The 20,532-nt window shown below is 30.1% G+C and overlaps 1 protein-coding gene across 1 annotated transcript; it reads right to left on the minus strand.

Annotated features, from left to right (window-relative positions):
• Positions 1-12,575: 12,575 nt before the first annotated feature.
• Positions 12,576-13,007, minus strand: LOC113850889 (18.1 kDa class I heat shock protein-like). Its single transcript, XM_027481413.1, has one exon. It carries the CDS (start codon positions 13,005-13,007, stop codon positions 12,576-12,578), a length of 432 nt encoding a protein of 143 aa, XP_027337214.1.
• Between the last annotated feature and the right edge of the window lie 7,525 nt (positions 13,008-20,532).

Here is a 20,532-nt window from a genome sequence, read left to right on the forward strand (position 1 = left end):
CATTGTTGCTCATACAAATATTACTAGTCGGCTAACAATAAGACAAGCAATCTAAGAAAATCTTGGTATTCATTTGCCGATGAGCATTACAAAAATTAGTCACTATCGGCCCCTGGTAACAAAAAAAAAAAACTAGATCCCCTTCGGTGTCCAGATGGGGCGAGGCATCCTCTTCAGCAAGGTTCGTGAGTTGGTTTGGTGCCAAGGTGTTGAGTTCCACCTTCTCGTCAACTTCATCATATAGTAGGAACTTCCCACCAAAGAAGTCCAGCATTAGGTCAAAATTAAAGCCCGAGGGGATCTAGCAGAACTCAACAGTTTGGCGGACAACATGATTGAAACCGGCTTTGTGCTCCGCAATGATTTTCATATTACACTCGTCGGTCAGAGCCTTCAGCTTGGTTTCAGCCTTTTGCTTTTCCTTGTCCAAATCCAAGCCCTTTGCCTCCAACTCCAAACTCTTTGCCTTAAGTTCTGAATTTTTAGCCTCCAGCACCTCCTCGGTGGCACGTAGCTGATTCCCCATGATATAGAAGTGCTCTTTCAGCTGAGCAACTTTCTCCTCCAGTGACTTATTGGTTTCGACCAAGCTTGATCGGACCTCTTCATTTTGGGCAAGAGCCTGTACGGAGGAGGCGAGTCAGCCTTGGACCCTTTCCAACTCTTGCAGGGGTTCCAATGCAAAGCTACGTCCCATCGCCATGGCCCGCGCCTAAAACTCGCAATACCATTGCCAGCGAGTCCTGTGGGTCTGCTTATTTATAAGGACTCGTCTCGACTCTGATATAGAACCCGGACACACCATTTGGTTAACCCGAAAACCTTCAGTAAAGAACGATTCAAATATGGTGTTAATCGGCACGACGGTGGGAGCAGAAGAACTCCCTCAACCACTTGACCCAACGTCACAAGCGTGTTTGGGTCTTTTCTCTTTCTTTGAATCCTTCTCCTTGCCTTTGTCTTTTCTTTTCTTTGATCGACCTTCGGCAAAGGCAGGATCTTGAGGAAGGGAGCGGGCTTCAGCTACCAGGGGCAACTGATCTATTACTTGGTGTCGATGAACATGGGCTGGAGTACCTTCAGGAGCCTTCAGCTTAAGACCGTGCCGATAACCCAATCTGGCTCCTCTTTGTGCCATTATCCCTACAATACAAACAAGCCGAATCAATATAAACCAACGCTCATATGAAACAGAAACAAAAATATGAAACATACCATCCAGATCCACCCAAGGTTGGGGGGACTTCAACAACAGAACAAAGAAGCGAGCAGGGAGCTCCTTAGGTAGAGTCTTTATATACTTAAGAGTCAAAAATTCCTCAACTAAAAACATTTCCTCAGGATAAACGTCATATCGACTAGGTACCTGGGTCCAATGGAAAGGAAGAGGGGTCAGTTTTCCTTATCAAAAATATATTTCTTACCTATAGGGTTCACGGTTACCTTAAAGTAACCGGTTTTGAAACCCTTAAAGGAAGAAGTGTAAGGTTTGAATAGAGGCAACTCGGCCTACCTTATTAAAGACACCCACTTCACCTTTTCAGATGGACAAGTACAAAAAAAATGCAGAAATAAGCCTACCCTATGTTCTATGTAATGAAATTTACAAAGGATCCTGAACGCTTGCATGGCCGCCTACCCATTCGGATGCAGTTAGGTAGGTGCAAAGTTCAACATCCTTAACACTTCCATTTAGAAGTCGTCAAAAGGGAGTCTAATACCTAACTCCCTAAACATATACTTATATACGTAAAAGGTGTCAACCCCTTCAACCTCTTCCCCTAAAAATACAAAGTCTGGGTGATCGAATTCATCGCCCTGACAGGTGTTTATTGCTATAGGATACGGATCCGAACCCTCCCATAAGGATATGACAAAGGTATCTACAAAGGTTTGAAGGTATTTATTCATCTGGAAGCAAGAAAAGTAGGCGGCCACCTCACCATACACCCATTCATATCCAGGTATGGAACACGAGGGGAAAACAGGTCTCTCTCTTGGGGGGATCGCATTCAGTAGAGGTTCATCCGACTCAACACCTGCATGGGATGATTCGGCTTTGTTTTCATCCTCCCTAATATTAACCTCGGAACTATCCCTATTTGGTTGTGAAGAAACTTCTTCAAACCTCTCATTCATGAGGCCCTCACCCTTAGCAGTAGTAGTCGACCTCACATGACTCGACAAGGAGTCTTCCCACACAATTGAACTAGCCATGATGATAACAGGAAAAGAGAGGAATGAAAGAAGCAAACCGTACCTTTCAGTTTGAAGAAATAACTATGCAAAAGCGTGAAAGGCAATGCACAAAAGGTACTCTTCGATCTAGAGCAAAAACGTGTGAGTGGAAGGCTGGTCCACTACATATTTATAGAATCCAGGTGTAACATCCTATATTTTGATTTAAATAAAATGAGGTTTGTTAAAGTATAATTGGAATAGATTTGGATAGAATTTATTATTAAAAAAAAAAAAAGTGAACAGTAAAACCGCCTATGAACAATAAACCGTGTATGAACAGTGAAACCGCCTTTGTACAGTGACGATGACGTCATCAATGACATCAGCATGACGTCATGGCTGACGTCACATCCGCGTACAGTACGCGTACAATCCGTGTACAGTACGTGTGCACAGTGTTTCCGGCGTGAACAGTTACCGCAAACAGTGTTTCCGGCATGAACAGTAAGGCGGTGAACAGTGTTCCGGCGGTGAACAGTAACTTCAAAAATTTTCTATAAAAAGGGGGTTGCAGACGAAATTTTCATTTCTTCACTCCTATCCAAGGTTCTCAAAGGTTCTAAAGTCATATCTCGCCATTTTCTCCCATACTAAACCTCCTAAACTTAGATTTTTCTTCAGATCTGTGATTCTACGTTCGATCTAAAGGATTACAAGTAAGTTTTTCTAAGTTTGAAGTTAGATTTACCGTTCATTTCTCTTCTTCTTCTTCTTCTTATAGATGTTCATGATGTTCTTAGGAAAACCTCCGTTCTAGAGTTAAACATTCGGTTAAATCCTTGTAAAAGCTCTGTTTTGAGGTAAGGGGGGGCTCTACTTTATCATTTTGTTATGTTTATTACTTGTATTCTCATAGATCTTGTCATGTATGTGATTATATGTGGAATAATCCTTGCTTTATGAAAAATAATCGGTGAATAGTGAGAATAATTGGCTGTTTATGTGATTTATGATGAATACATGGTGAAAATGTGATATTATGTCCAAATAAGGCATGATAAGGTATATTGAAGATGGTTGATATGATTATATGATTTTGTGATATGAAATATACAAAGAGATGGAAGTTTTATGTTTGAATATATTGTGTTTCATGTAAAAATGATGTGTATTGTTAATATGCCATGGTTTGATGTATATGATGAAAAGTATGTGGAAATATGATGAAAAATATGTGTGAACATGATGTAAATAGTTACAGAGATACACTGGGGAGTGGAAGATGGAGACGATATGGGATATCTTGGGGAAATGCAGGGTGGTGAGTGACATTCGGGATTGTGCACCACATGGCCACACACTCATTTCTCGACTTAACTCCTGACCATTACCTTTGCTAAGGGGCTGTCTATTGCATGCGTTGTATCCGTATTGCATTGGGCCATCCGGCGACTATTTACATGGATGTGTAAGACCTCGGGATAGAGGCATCGGATAACTGTGGCCACAGGGCACGGTAAGCGCGGGTAAAAGTAAAAGAAATTGTGAATCTGTGTAAAGTAATGCGCGTTGAGATGAGAATATGCTTTATATAACCTTGTGATATGTAATGCCATGATGTTTTCTTTAATCGTGATAAGATGTGTTTTGTGAAGAATGTATATGTTATGTATGAGTGGTAGGGTAGAGACTCACCCTTACACAACATTTTTCAGGAAACCAGGTTGAATAGTACCAGGCTCACAGTGCATGGATGGATGAGAACTGTTATAGGACTTAGTTATTTTGAGTTATGTAATGAATATTTTCAGTTTTATAGCGTTCTTTTGAAACAGTTGTAAAACTACTATTTCTTTTTATTGCTGATGAAAATTCTAGAATCTTTGTTTTTCTAAAGTACTTATGAATTAATGAAATTTTACTCTATAAACCTTATGTCATTTCCATGTCTGTTTCTATTTAGAGAGTTTTTGAAAGAAAAATTTACTCTACTATTTAACTTTTTATGAAAATTTATTATATATTGAGAAAAGAAATATAAGGCGTTACACCAGGGCTTCGGGCAAGCGAAGGGTCACACCTTCTCCGAACCATTAGATCTTCCTCAGCTCCAACGACTAGGATCACACACCCTTTTGTTTTAGAGGCTCTATACACGAGGAAACCCTAGAAATTTAAAACCCTAATTCGTTAAAGCTGACATCATCATTTTTTCTCTGCTAAAACCGAATACTTGACATGAACATATCGCCAGAAGCAAGCCGAATACTATGTCGTCTCTTGGCCGAGTACTTCACCAGTGATTCCAGCCCCTTCGTCTTACCTCCTCGGGCTTGGGGGCTAGTGTACCGGATAGGACACTACTCGGTCTTACTTATAGAAAGAGAAAACCGAGTACCTATTCGGCCTACGAAAGACGGGTACCTCTCAAAGCATATTAATTATAAGTTAATAAATAATAACCAAGAGTATTATCAGCCTAATTATCAGGCTAGGATCAAGGCTGACGCACAAGGCCCAGAACCAAGACCTGACTTCAGCATCGGAGTGCCTTTTGCAAGTACCTTCCCCACATCAGCAACATACAAAAGGACGTCATCCTACCCAAGTAGAGATCAGAAGATTACTATTTTTCGAACAGAAACAAATATTATTTTAAAATGAAAAACTAACCAAAACTTTATTATATAAATTATTATTAAGGTGGAATAATTTTTTCAATCATTTTTAGGAATTAAAAAATAAAAATAAATTCATATTTTACTAACATGATTAAGTTTTTATTGGATATCTTTTATTACAACGAATTTTGAAATAGTCACTGTTATTAATAATTAGTTTTAGTAGAAGCAGATTTACAAATAAGCTACGGAAGTAAGCCCTGATAATAGTCATCTGATCACATCGCGCTTGCTTCTACTCCCTTATGTTTAAAATAATAGGGGTTTAAAGTTATAGCACAAAAATTAAGAAATACAATTAATAGTCTTGTTTTTATACAAAATATTGTTAAATTTTTTATTATACCCTAATTTCTCATATTAAGTTCTCTCTGCATGCTAACTCACATTGACTCTTCTTTTTTCATTAGTTTCTTTGTTACTCTTGCAACAGTTACTACATGAAATCCAATTGAAACACAAACACTTATCGAAACAATAACTTCTATTATTTTGATTTGAAATTTGTTTACCATCAAAGTTTTAAGTTCTAAGGCTCAAAATTATCAAATCTTTACCAACATGGCTTCAGACTGAACTTCCGTTATTAGATATAAATTTGAATGCTAGTTGATAATGAAGACACTGAAAAAAATTAGTTTGAAAGAATACCATCCTCAGTTGCCCAATTTAAATGTTGGTGTAGCAGAAAATTTTGCTTTTGATCTCAATGTTGTTCCAAATTCTTCGACACTATGTTGTGTTCTCCAGATCGAGTTTCATTTAATTTAAACATGCATCCATCTGATGTACACATAGAATAGGAGGACACCTACGTCAATGATGCTTTTCTTTTAAGTGCTGCTCTTTTTGTTGTGCTTAAAATTATGTATTTTTAAGGTGTTTATCTATTTGTCGATCGATAACGTTTATACATTTTATATTTTTTGTTTTGTTTATATTAATAGATACTGGTAACGTGCTTTATATTTGTGTTTTTATATTTTTTTTGTTTTATTTTATTTTTTAGTTTTGTTTATAGTTTTGTTTTAAAATATTGGTAACATATTATTATTATTAGTAGTAGGAATGTGTATTATTGGTAACGTGAAGTAGCAACCTTTTTTCATCATATTTGTTAAAAATCACTAATGCCTCTTTTTGAAAACATATCTCAACGAGTATTTTTTAAAGATTATTTTTTAAGTTATAGTCCTCTCTGTATGTTTCTACTGATTCATATTGGCAGAAAAGTATATATATGAGTGTTTACTGGAAAAAGGTATTGATGGGAAATTGAAAAAAGGAGGGACGAAAATAGTTGCGTCACGATTTTTAGTCTGTGTACAGTGTTCAACGTATTTGGAAGCAAGGGAAAAATAACGGTATAGAAGCTGATATGTCCTATAAAATGACTAGAAATTGTGGTCGTAAAAGAATTCAAGTTGATTTTACTCGAGTTCGCGATATTCTTGTGCATCAAAGGACAACTGTTAACTCTCTAGCTTGTACACTGAACATGAGTAAGGCCCCATTATTTAGGCATATAAAGTCAGAGCCATTCGAAGGCACTCAAATACTATAAAACATGTTTTAAAAGAAGAGAAAAAAGAGCTAGATTGAAATTTTGCATATCAATGCTTGATAAGAATAGTATAACACATGTTCCAATTTTCACGGGAATGCATAACATTATTCAAATAGATGAGAAGTGATTTTATATAACAAAAAGTCGGAAAAATAATTTTTCTACGGGATCAAGAGATACAATATGTACTTGCAAAAGAAAAAATTTCATTGCAAAAGTTATGTTTTTAATTGTTATATCTAGTCCAAGGTTTGATGCACAAAGGAATGAACTCTTCCCTAAAAAAATTAGTGTTTTTCTTTTAAAAGAACTAGTGTAGAAGTGCAATAGAACAAATATGTCATTCAATATTTATTTAACAAGAAAATACAAGAACACACATTAATTGTAATAATAAAGAATTTCGCTGAGTAGCTATACAAGATGAATTTGATATTCCTTTGATGTATCAACTAGAAAACTCTCAGGATGTAAATGTTTTAGGTCTTAGATTTTTTAATGCTATTCAATATCTATTGATAAACTTGTAAATGCAGTTGAAAAGTCACCTGGAGCATTTTCAACGAAGAACTCAAATTGTATATTTTCATCATTGCAAACGTGCATGATTGAAATTATGAAAGCAGGAGGTTCAAAGAAGTATAAGATTCCATGGATGAAGAAAGCTATGTTAGAAGGAAAAGGACATTTGCCCACGCAAATGAAATGTGATCCCAAGATGTTCTCCGTTATTTAACTGAAGTTTTTATTTGTGTCATAGGGTGCTGTCTTTAATTTATTTTCCTGTTGTTGCTTTACTTTGTCTGGAGTATGTAAATTTGGTCATAGTCGTAGTTAATTGTCTCTGGTCTAATCTTGTCTGGTTTACTACAAGTATATCAATCATTTGATCTTGGATTTCCACTATGTAATCATGTTGCTACAATTGTTCGCGAGAAGGAAAGATATTTAAAAGTGGAAATGAAGTCACATTCTATAGTAAACATAATATTCTCGGTAAAAGTTTGATCGGAGTGCAATGAAGCTAAAGTTCTTGTCTGGGTGCATGGTTAAAATAAAATGTTATTCCAAGAACTTCAAGAACAACTATTCCAATGCAAAGTCGTAGATTCCAATGTAGTACAAAATGACTTAACATATCTAATCCCCTTTTCAATCTCCAAAATTGGTTGTAGCACATTTTCGTGGGAGCAAATAGCCTGAATTGACCAAGAGAACCCAATTAAAAAACTTGGCTTGCCTAAATAGCAACGACATAGAAACACAAGAAATTATCAAAATAAGAGATAAATTATTTAACAAGTTAATAATAATTAAAAAGCATTTCAATGGATAAAGGGAAATACACATTATGTTTATAAAAAAGCTTGCGATAAAAACTAAACAACGATAAAATATGCTGCCATCTGTAATGCCAAAGTCAAAAAAAAATTTGGAACACAAATTTTTAACATATCTTTCACTACTTTTATATTTCTCTTTTTTATCCAAATCTTCATTCTATGCTGTCAGGATATGCAACAATTTTTAAATCTATATTTAACGGGTTTTTTTTTTTTCAAGAAAAAGTATAGAATGATCATCATCTCCTTGTATATATATTCACTTCCTTGTGCATCCATATAGAATGTTGAACTGGAGGAAGTATGTCAAAAGCTTAAATTATTAGAAGCACAACTCTTTAGGAAAATTATATCAATTAAAATTATGTGAGTGTCATTCATTCTCACTCTTAAATTAATTAATGTTTCTCTTTTACATTCTTTTAGTTTTTACTAAATTTTAACCCATAATAAAAATATTTTTAAAAAATATGTTACACTAAGCTAGAAACGAGTTGTTAGAGCGCTAACTTAGACAGTTGTTAGTAGAAACCGCTTTGTAACAATACATTTAAATAGCTGTTAGTGTTGAATCATTTTCAGATCTATACTTCTGAAAACAATTAAAGTTACACATTAAAGAGCAGTTAATAAAAAATTGTTCTCTAAAGTCATTCTTGGAGAGCGGTTAACAAAAAATCGCTCTCCAAATTCTTTAACTTTTATAAATAAAACACGTTCAACTCATGAATTTTTTCGTCTTACTAATAAAGTTAGTCTCTCTTACTTCTGTACATTATTTTTGTCTTTTCAATATTAACAAAGTTTGTGTTTATGGTCTCTCTCACTCTATAGGTTCTCTTCGTCTTTTTTGCTCTCTTCATCTTCATTGCACTAATAAATTGGTATTTTTTCACATTTGTTGATACTTTTTTCATATTTCTCTTCATTCTCTCTTTCTTTCTTTTTCTTTTTATTAACAGTGAATCATCCATTCTCTCATGCAAATGTAGACTGTTCAGTTAAACACAACGTATAAACACAAGATTCAATTTTAATTTGTGATAAAAATGAAGAAATTTTGAATATTAAACCTATAAATTACAATTTAAACATAACAATAAATTAATTTTAGTTTGCAACAAAAAACTCACAAAGAAATAAATTTTAAATTTTAGATTCGCGATTTACACTCATACTTTAAACAGTGATTACGCATGCAATTGCTCTCTAATCTTATACCCATGCTTTGGAGGGCAGTTTTGCATGGAATTGCTCTCTAATCTTAACATTTGAGAGTTGTTGTTTAATCGCTCTCTTAAATGCAACACATTGGATAGCACGATATTTTAGAGCAGTTCTAAACATTCTTTAATTTAAAACAGAACCGCTCTCATATTTCCTTTCTAGATTAGTGAATCTCTATAAATATAAACAATCCCACAACAAACAATACAAATAATTCGGGGAAGGACCTCTATGCCTATCCCCTAGTCATATTTAAAAATATTTCTTGAGCTTAATATATAATTATCTGCATTAAATTATAGGATGACTATGTTCAAGGCTTCTGGCTGCATCTTCTCAAAACCTAAATTCTGTTGATGAGAACACTACATGGTTAGAGATGATGAGCAACCTTTATAAAGGCCGCATTTTATGGCATGATAGGTCACTTTGAAAACTCGATGTCCCCTGCGTTTGTCACCAAACTTACCCCTTCTCTTGTGCATAAGGAGGTGGAGGACATGATCTGCACTCAAGTCCATGCCATAAATGGAAAGTTCCAAAAGCAAAATGAAGCGATGTGGAAGACCAAGGAGAGTGTATAGAAGAAGTGAGACAAGAAAATGGAGAAGAAGATAGAGACAAAGATGGCATTGGGGTGCATAGAGAGGTGCAGCAACAAATGCATGCATACTTGAGTTTATGACAATAAGTAACTCCACACCTTTTTCTCCTCTTCCATCAGCTCCAGCACCAGCAGTATTTAGCTTGAGGTGACATTCCTCCACCTCTACTGATGATGATATAGTTACTGATGAGAATCATGCTGAGAACTCGTGATAGACATTTTTATTTTATTGTTTACATTATAACTTTAAATGTAATGACATTTTAATTTAATATTTTAGAATTTTAAATTTTCTTTATGTTTACAAGTTATGGTAATTAAGAACATAAGAAATAATTATTCAAGTAAACAAAATAAAACTAAAATTAAATTAAATATTACAGACATATTTTTTTGTCTGTAATATTATAGATGAAGTTTTTTGTCTGTAAATTTCGAACAAAGAAATCTATTTTTGAGTTACAGATGAAAAAAATTCATTTGTAATATATAAGTGAAAAAATATTTGTAAATTTGCATATAATTTACATATGAATTTAAAACTTTATATATATTAATTTACCAACGAAAAAATTATGAATAACTCTAACCCGTCTATAATAATGAAATCTATTGATAATCTTTCAAAAATTCATCTATAAATTTTTCTATAATTCATGTGATTTTAATAGTGATCTATCACATTAATCCTTATTTTTTATAAATATAAAAACATTTAACAAAAGTGTTCCAATGTCACATTATAATACCAACTTAATATAGTTAATGGTGATTAGAGCCACTATTAGAAGTTAGTCATTAAACATCATCAGAGTTAGAACAGATGCGAGAAAAGATGATAACATTAAAATGTTTTAGGAGGAAAAATTTAAAAACTCTTTTAAGGTATTTTTTTAGGATTTGACATATCAATTAACGTGAGATATTAAAACTTAACATGACAGGTAAATAATCTCACTAGATTTTACTAATGTTAGTTTAATGTAGGACTAACTTAAAATATATTTGAAAAAGTTATGTTTGGAACCAAATAAAACATCAAGGACAAAATTGGAAGTGAGCTACTTGGAGAACAAGGAAATATACTAATTGGGAAACAAGAAAATGTATACTATAAAAAGGAGAAATGATGAAAGGCTAAGGGGTTACTTCTCTCCCAAATTTAAGAAACCTCTTCTTCTTCTTTGATATTTTTATTACTTCAAGAGCTTTTTTTTCTCTTTGACGTTTTGATAATTTTCTCCAAAGAATTATAAAAGAACGGAGGATCCCTTTTCAAAAAGACCTTTTCACAAGTGCGCTCCCTAAGTTCACAAACCTAAAGCGCAACATGGAAATGAAAGATGCAAATTCGTAATCTAGAGATGCTTCAAAGCATAAAGGAGCATATTCGAACGAGCACTCTTTGGCACGTTTGAACAAAAGAATGACACTCAAATGAAGCAGAAAGAGTGTTCTACTAAACGGGAACTCATAGGCAGCATTTGGCTTGGAGGGCTTTCAAGCGTGCTTTACTAGTAAGGGCATTCTACACCTTGGAAAGGAGGTAGCAATTGCTCTTAACCCTACCCTACATCTCGAGACATTGAACAACCTTCTACAGAAATGAGGCATTTTGAGAGATGGGGTAAATTCATTTCCCCATAAAAGCACCTATTACGCTTGTCTAGTTCATCCTTACAGATTGAGCGTCCATGAGCCTACCCCTTTATGACATTTTCTGGTTTCAAAACAAGTTACAAACTAAAATAAGTTTTCATTAAATTAAAGACAAGGTTTACTTACAAGAAATTTACTATTTAACAACTAAAATTAATCTATAGGTCAATTACTAAAATCAAACTTTAAAATCAATTGCTAATTATTAGCGAGCAAGTATTTAGCGACTCAAAAATATTTAGTCTCAAGTAGGAGGTGGTTAACAAATGACCGCTTCAGAATAATGATTCTAAATTTCAAACTTTGATATTGTAGGTGTAATTAGTATGACATTATTGTCTACTTTTACTCTTACCAATCACTAATGTCTCCTTTAATATATCATTATGTATTTAAAGTTAGTGTGTTGAATTTCTATTCAGGCGGGTTATTTGTTTCTGGTTTGATAACTGTCCCTCAGTCCTAACCCCGAACAGTTTGGGGGTCAAGAGATAAAAGAAACTTTCCTAAAATCAAAGGACTAAGGATTTTTGCAAGAGTGTTACTGTGTTAGATATGCATATGAAGAAGATAAAAAAAAAATTTAAAAAAATAAAAAAAAAATTCTTCAAATTCAGTCAGAATATTTCGTTAAGATCACGTGGAACCAAGAGCTAGTTTAAGTCCTTAATTCGCTTCCACACAATATGGAGGCACGTCGTTGATGAGCTTTTCTTGTGAGGATAAATTTTAATTCAATCTATGCATAAGCAATTCTGCCATATATCTGGTTTTTCATGTCTTTGCCGTGAAAGCTGTTTATAAAACTTCAAGCTTACTGAGAATTCTGAAGGCCCAATCAGTCAAAGCAATATGACTAGAGTTGGTTTACCAATTTCCTATTCTTCGTAATTAAATTTTAAGTGTTTGAAGATAGTTGGTAATCTCTCAAACTTTTGGTTATATATATATATAAGGGAAACTTTTTAATATTAAGTAATCATTCATGACTTTGATGTATTAATCTTAATCACTAATGTGATTATTAAATAACTTTTAAACTTGATATTGTGCATATGATTATATATACGATCAAGATCTATTTCTCTTATTGAAATATTATTTTCATTAAATATCATTCATTGATAGAAAACATGGTTTGGCTCGAACCATGAAAGCAGAGGACATATATTTACCTTGAGTTATTTATACACATAACTGTTTCTTCCACTAACACTGGCACGGAAAGGGACATAGTAGTGTTTACATTTTTTTTTAACAAACTACCAAACATCTCAAAGTGAGTGTCCAGAGTTCACAACTTACTGAACTTAATACTTAGGAACAGAAACAATTAGCAAACCATTATTTTCCATCCAAGCCTTCACACGTTGAACATTGGAATTTTGAGGCAACATCAAGCGCTGAATGAAACGGCTTCTAACACGCTCCACAAGGAGACCCCTCCCGCTCCTTGTTTCCCTCTCTACCCACTTTTCACCACTAATACATAGCTCTCTATTATTTTCCACTTCCACTCTCACTTCATTGTGCCTTAGCCCAGGAAGGTGTGCCTTGTACACATGAGCTAGAGGTGTTTCTTTCCATTCTAGGTTTTTATTGACAACAATTGGTGTCTCTCCTGGGATAGGTAAACGTATTGTGGTTAAAGGTCCAAAAGGGTCTTGCAATGGTTTTCCAATGTGGTGATTTGGTGGTAGTTCATATCGGGGTCCAAATAGGTTACTAGGAAGGTATGGCATGTTTAGTTGTTTGTTGTTGGTGTTGTAGCTATTAATTGGTCTTGCTATGCTCAATGGATGTGGATATGAAACACTTCTTTTATAAGATGCTAAAGGTGTTACTGTGGTTGATGATGTATTTTATGCGGTCATGGTTGGTGCGTCATATCGGGTTTTCTCCATTCCAAAGAAAGAAATCCACTTTGCGTTATTCAATGGATCGATGTAACAACATTATTTCAAATCAAATGGAGTGGAATATTTTATGGTGCACATTGGGTGGTGATTTCTTTGTTTTCAATATGCGTTTTGATTGTAACAAAAAGGGAAAAAAAAAAAAAAAGAAGCGTTTTATCAGTTCACGGTCTTTCAAAGATTTAGCCTATTGTTAAAAGCATTTTTTGTTCATTTTTTTACACCAAAAATGTATTTTGAACAATTTTGAGAAATAACTAGTTGTCTCTTTTATTTGTTTTATGAATATAACATCACCTAGTATTTTTCAACTTTTAACAATTTACATAACAAAACTGTTTTTACATTATACATTGAAGGGCCGGTATACTGGATAGTGTAAAAATATAGTGTAAAAGAATAAGTGCTAGTTAGCTGATGTTTCTTTGCCGAAGACCAAGTGCGCGAGGTCCGATCCTTATCAGAATACTAAGAATATTGATATTTGGTACTTTGAATATAAATACTGTTTGTGATATAGAAGAATAATATGCTAGGATTGATAGCAGAGAATATTTACTTTCCAAACATCTAATTCATGCATTACAAATAAATCATTTTCCTGTTTATTTTAAAAAGGAAAAAAAAAAGACTAATAGTAGTGAACCAATCAAAATCGATAATGTATTAAGTATAATTATCCATTTTTCTCTCCACCACTTCCTTTCCTCTCTCTCAACTCATAATTCTTATATATGAAAGTTCATTCTCCATAACTCATCTTTCACCAAGAACAATATTTTTCCTCTCCACTTTTCTTTTTCCTCTCCCTCAACCCACATTTCTAACCATGAAAACTTTTTTTTCTCAACCATAAAAGTTTCTCCTCCTCAACTCAATTATAGCCTTCATCAAACTTGTTTTCATCCCTTCCATATATGGTCTCTCATTAGAAAAAATTATCTTAAAAACTCAACCCCTCAAATCTAAAGCTTTTAAAATTTGGACCTTTTTGCTCTTTTTTAATACAAATATTTAATTCTTTTTAATCCATAAATTTTATTTCCTTTCTCTTTTTTGTAGCAAGTGATTTAAATTACACTAAATAATGATAATTCTTATTTCTTTGAGTTATATGTTTATTTGTAAAATTCATTCTAACATTAACAATACATTCTCTCAACAATTTTTTTTATATTTTTTTTCTTATTTATGTCTTAATTATCATGTTAGTTATTTTTCCTTTCAAATTATTATCTTTTATTTTATTTATTATATATTTGTAGAATGTAGATGTGATTTAATTTTGTAATTATGATTTATCTTTCTTTATTTCATGAATAGTAAATTATATTTTTTATATAAATGAGAAAATAATAATATAATTATATCAATTTATAATACTGACATATAACTTCTCTTTTGTCATATATTATAAATTAATAAAGTTAAAAATGTACCTAAGTTATCTAAGTTTTATACAATATTAATTTATTAATCTTATTTTTAATTAATTAAATAATTATCTTAATAATTAATCAAGAAATATTTTCTCTTTAATTTACTAACTTACTAATTAACCAACCAATTTAAATCGAAGTTATTTTATTAACATAACAATTTATAATGCTAATGTGTAACAACTTTACCTTTATGCGTTATAAATTATTAAAATTTATATGTACTAGCATTATCTTAGATTTTATATATCATTAATATATTTTGAAAAAATTAAATCTGATTTCTAAAATTAATCGTAAATTTTTTAAACCTATAGTCTAGAATATTTTTTATTTAAATTATTAAATAAAATAAATTAGAAAAACTCAATTATATTCATCTTCAATTAATCTTGTATATATCACTAATTTAAGTATACTTTTTGCAATGTTCAATTTATTTTCATGATTAATTAAAAACATACATTCTCAAATATTTTTCTATTATAAAATGTAATTCATTTATATACTTATTAATTAATTAAGTTAAAATATTTTCATCGTATTAGTGCAGCGATTTGTTGTGTTATTATATAACGTTTCTGTCTTTATACGCTTTAAATCTTTGAAATTCTTGTGTATCAACATTACTTTAGATTTTATGCAATATAAACTTATAAAAAAATATTTTAATTTTTTTATTAAATAAATATTTTCATTAATCAATTCAAATGTATTTATTCATTTCATCTATTTTAAATTTTTTTAAGTCATATTTCTAACTTTGATGAATTAAATGCTAAATACTTAAAGCGTGTTTGTACTATATTTTATTTTTAAAAATAAAAAAATATTTTTAAAACAGAAATCAAATATACTCTTAATTATTTAATTTTATTTCTTTATTTTATTATACAATTTTTTATAATATTAATATTTAATTTATTTTATTTTTGATTATCCAATAAATTAGAAGGAATTTATGTAGGAATCAGAAACATTAAGTAAAAACAATTTTTAAAATAATATTTTTTTCTTTTTTAAGACACTAATCAATATTTTAATAAAAAAAATTCTTTTAAAAATAAAAGTAACAACACTTATTATTTAAGCATTAAATTTATTTTTAAATTAAAATAAATTTATATATTTAATTTAAAATAATTATTATTTAAATAGTCGTTATAGAGTGTTAATATATTTTCTATGTATAAATGAATTTTATATTATTTTTTTAAATTATAATATTCTAAAAAAATTTAAAAATATTTTTAATAAATAATTTAAAAATAATTATTATTTAAACAGTCGTTATAGAGTGTTAATATGTTTTTTACGTATAAATGAATTTTATATTATTTTTTTAAATTATAATATTCTAAAAAATTTAAAAAATATTTTTAATAAATTTTAATAGTAAATTTTTTAATTTTTTAAATGTATTTTTATTCATAAAAAAATGTTTTTTCTTATCCTGTTTTGTCGTCCGTTATAATCCGCGATTGCAAAAACATTATTATTACAAGCTAAAATGCCCTTATATTTGATTTGATTGGAAGCCTTCTCAACAGTCGTATTTTGAATGATGAACAATTGAACATCTTGCCCTCCCCAGTAATTGTGAATCAATCCTCTCACTTCTTTTTGAAAAGTAACCAGACCACAGTGACTTAATAGGCCTGAAGGCTGAAGCCTTATGCGAGGCACAAGCGTAGTATCACCCAACAAAGTGTACGTTTTTTTTTTTTTTTTCCCTCTAAAATAGAAGAAAAGAAAAATAATTTTTCAAAATAAAATTTACGAACAAACGTATTTTCTCTTTAACTTTATTTTTGTTATGTTTTAATATTTATTTTTAATAATAAAAAATAAATATTGTATTAAATTTTTTATTTATTAAAAAATAGTGAGATAAAATAGAAAAAATTCTTCAAATAAACAGAATTGTTGGCAATTAAAATAAGGTTGCTATAATAAACATAAATATTTAAAAAATAATTTTCTATTAGGAAAACAAATATTCAAAAGACTTTAGTTCCGTTAATAGTTAATTACACACTTAAACAATAATAAAAAAATTATTTAAATTTTTTTTAAAACAAACTTATACAATATATTAAGTAACTTAAATAACTATAAAAAAAATTCGTTTGATTTTTTTTTAAAACAAACTCTTACAACATATTAAATAATAAATTGTTTTTTATAAAATTTTATATTTCACAGTATTACTTATTTATAAAGTTTGAAGAAAGTCTTTTTACTTAATAATTAAGCAAATAATTTATCTTTTTTTTATAATAATAATAATAAGTTCAATTTAATTTTTTTTTATGATAACAAATTTAACTTAGATTTATTTTTTTATAATAATAATGTAACTAATAATAATTTATCTTTTACCAAGTTGAATGTATTGTAGAATTTCTAACAATAAAAGCTGCATTAAAAGACAACCTTTTCTGACTTCGTTGGACACCAATCTCCACCGTAGCTTCATGCTTGCAGTTCAAAGACTTGGAGGAATAGAGTGCAAGCTTTTAAACATTTATATATGTTAACGTTATTTTGAAGGTTATTTTGCCAAAACGGTGTCGTCTCTTCTCAACAGCACCTCCATTTACAACACCGACACCCTCCTCTGCACAAGACCCTCACATCACATCAATGCTTCTCTCAGCATAAAACATCCCTGTTATTAACCTACCCATTCTGATTTTATTAGTTCAATCAATCCTTGACGAAAAAATTCGTTACGTTCTTTTGTACCCATTTGAAGATGACCGTGGGGTTTCAAGGGTTTTTCATCTTTAGGGTTTTTCTTTCTATTTTTCAAGTTTTCATTACCAAAGATATTTGCTTCAAGAATTTCTTATATCCATTTCATTCATTTGTTTAATAAAAAATAAGTATCTTTGATACAACATACTATATTTTTATTTTTATTTAAAAAATTAATATATTATATTGTATAAGTACAATATTTATTATTAAAAAAATAAATATTGTGAATATCAATTTTTTTCTTCTTCAGATTGCCTCCAAAATTTTTAAAATAAAATAATAAAAAAAAAATTATTTTACAAAAAATAAAAAAATTTTGAAAAAAGAATTTGATTTCAGAAATGAAAGTCTTGTGCTATGCAGGCTCATACCCAGCATCAAAAATTGATTTAAGCATGAAAAAAAAAAAAACTCAAATTTTTTACATTTTGTATAAACTTTAAGTAACCCATATAAATACATAAGGAAGAAATTCGAAGGGGAGGCCTTTTCATAAACGAAAAATTAAGAGAGCGACAAAATCGTTTAAAAGGAGAGGAGAAAAAAGAAAGAGCTAGGAAAATAGGAAAGTGAAAGTTTACGTTATTTTGTCTTTTAGTTGATGTTTTATTCATATTTTTTTATAATATATTGTTATTATTTTATTATTAAAATGAAGGGTGATTTAATTAAAGATGCATTGTATGTCGAGAATGGGAAATCATAGCGTCAATTTTCTGAAATCTTACGGCATTTGATTTGGCTCCATTTGTTTTTCTTTTTTATTCATTTCTTTGAATTCTCGAACCCATGTACCTTACTTTGGATAGTGGGTCTATTTTTTTATTATTTTAATAAAAAAGTAAAGAAAAAATTAATTCCTTTTAATTTTTATTTATTTTAAATTATCTCTAACCTTTTTACTAAAAACATGTCGTTTATTTTTTATTTTTTTTTCTTTTTCTCTTTTTCATATCTTTAATTTTTTTATATTACCTTTAACCTCTGTTTTTATTTATAAAATTTATTTTTTTTTCATTAAAAGCAATAAAAAATAAGTACAATAATGTAAATGTAATATAAAAATAAAAATTTCTACAATAATTCTTAAATTTTTGTTTGTATCTATCTCATTTGTTTATTTTTTTGATTTATTTGTTCTTTAGCATTTTTTTATTATTTTGTGTAAATTCAGAATATTGGAATAATTTGATTTTATACTTGTAGTATGTTTTTATTTATTTAATGAATATAAAATGTATATATTTTGTAAATTTATTTTATTTTATGATTAAATAATAAAAAATATAATTGCATCAATTTATAACATTAACGTGTAGCTTCTCTACCGTAGTGTATTATAAATTGATAAAGTCTACATATACTTACGTTACCGAGACTTTAGGCAATATTTAATTTATCATATGTTATCTTTAATTAATAAGAAAATTATCTTAATAAACAATCAAAATATATTCTCTATAATTACTATTTTACTAATCAATCAATTAAAATTATTTTACTAACACAATAATTTATAATGCTAATGTGTAACAACTCTACCTTTACATGTTATAAATTGTTAGAATCTACGTATACCAACGTTACCTTAGGTTCTATATAACATCAATTTATCAAACGAAGTTTTAATTTTTAATCAATTCAAATATATTTATTCATTTCATTAAATAGAATTAATTTCATATTTTAAATTGTCTTAAGTCGTATTTCTAAATTTTTAAAAAAAAAATTAAATAATTAATCATTTCTTCATTTTACTATACAAATTTTTGCAACATTAATATGTAATTTACATTGCCTTCGATCGTCTAATAAATTATAAGATATTAATATATAGCGTACGCTATCTTTAATTCTCTTTCAACATTAATCATAATCAAAATTAAAATTCAAATACGTCATTTATGAATAAAATATTTCTTAACGATTTACAATATAGTTGTGTGGTCTTCCTTCATTTTCTGTATTGTTTCTCATAGAGTACATGTATAACCGCGTTATCTTGTATCCTAAACCTTTTATGAAAATAATTGTAATCTCAAAACAAATTTTCTTTACTAAACTTAACTTTAATTAACCAACCTCGTATTTTTTAGATAGAACTACGTGGCTTTGAGTTCTCCATTGCACCTGGAGATACGTAGGAGCGTGAACTGGACCCTTTAGGTGACTTGAAATAGGACACAAATGGGGTATTCTTTCCTTATTTACTCTTTTAGAAATCATGTGAATTATTAGTGCTTAAAGTTTTAAATAAAAAAGGAGAAGAATATTTTTTTTACTATATTTGGGAATAATATAAGGACTAGTGATTCACATGATTCTCTCAATTAATTTTTCTTACATCATCATCATTTCATATATCATTGCATATCATTTATTTGAATATCATGCTTATTGCCATCCTTGTGACACTTGTAATAAATTTAAAATCAGTTTTGAAATAGGGTTAAGGATGACAATTTGCATAATTTCTTACATCATTGCATTGTCATATGAAACATTACCCTTTTAAGTACCAATTTAGATTTATCGAAAGAAAAAACTGAAAAAGAACTTAAAAAGGGTAATGATTCATATTGTTCTTGCATTATCATGGTCATCACATATTTGTCTCATTAATATAAAAGCCTAGTGGATTATCGATTCATTTAAAATTAATGTTGATTCTTATACGAACGTTTATCTGTTTAGAATCAATATTAACCCTTATGGCTACTAGGATCCTATGTTAATGAAACAAATACAAAATTTAAAATAATTTCTCATCATTTTCTTTTTATTTATAGGTTGAGAATCACAAAGTTGTTTGAGTATTCAAGAAAATGGAAATTAATGTGGGATCAAGTAGCAGTGAGGTGAGATCAGTCGAGTTGAGAAGAAAATTGCATCTAAAAGTTAAAAAGGCTGACACTGCTAGTTTGAGAGAATTAAGGAAAAAGCTGAATACAATCTAATAACTCACTTTAGTGAGGAGGTATGGAAATATTCTGAGATTGATGGAAGTGAATGTGCAAGAAGATGCCATAACAGCTCTAGCCCAGTATTATGATTCTCCATTTAGGTGCTTCACCTTTCAGGATTTTCAGTTGGCTCCGACATTAGAGGAATTTGAGCAAATTCTGGACCTGCCTTTGGAGGGTAAACAA

This window comes from Abrus precatorius, unplaced genomic scaffold (genome assembly GCF_003935025.1).
Source record: "Abrus precatorius isolate BTA unplaced genomic scaffold, Abrus_2018 Scaffold9, whole genome shotgun sequence".
NCBI lineage: Eukaryota > Viridiplantae > Streptophyta > Magnoliopsida > Fabales > Fabaceae > Abrus > Abrus precatorius.

What these genes read in the sequence shown, in the direction of transcription:
- LOC113850889 (XM_027481413.1), bottom strand. Translation starts at nt 13,007, where the DNA reads ATGCCATACCTTCCTAGTAACCTATTTGGACCCCGATATGAACTACCA.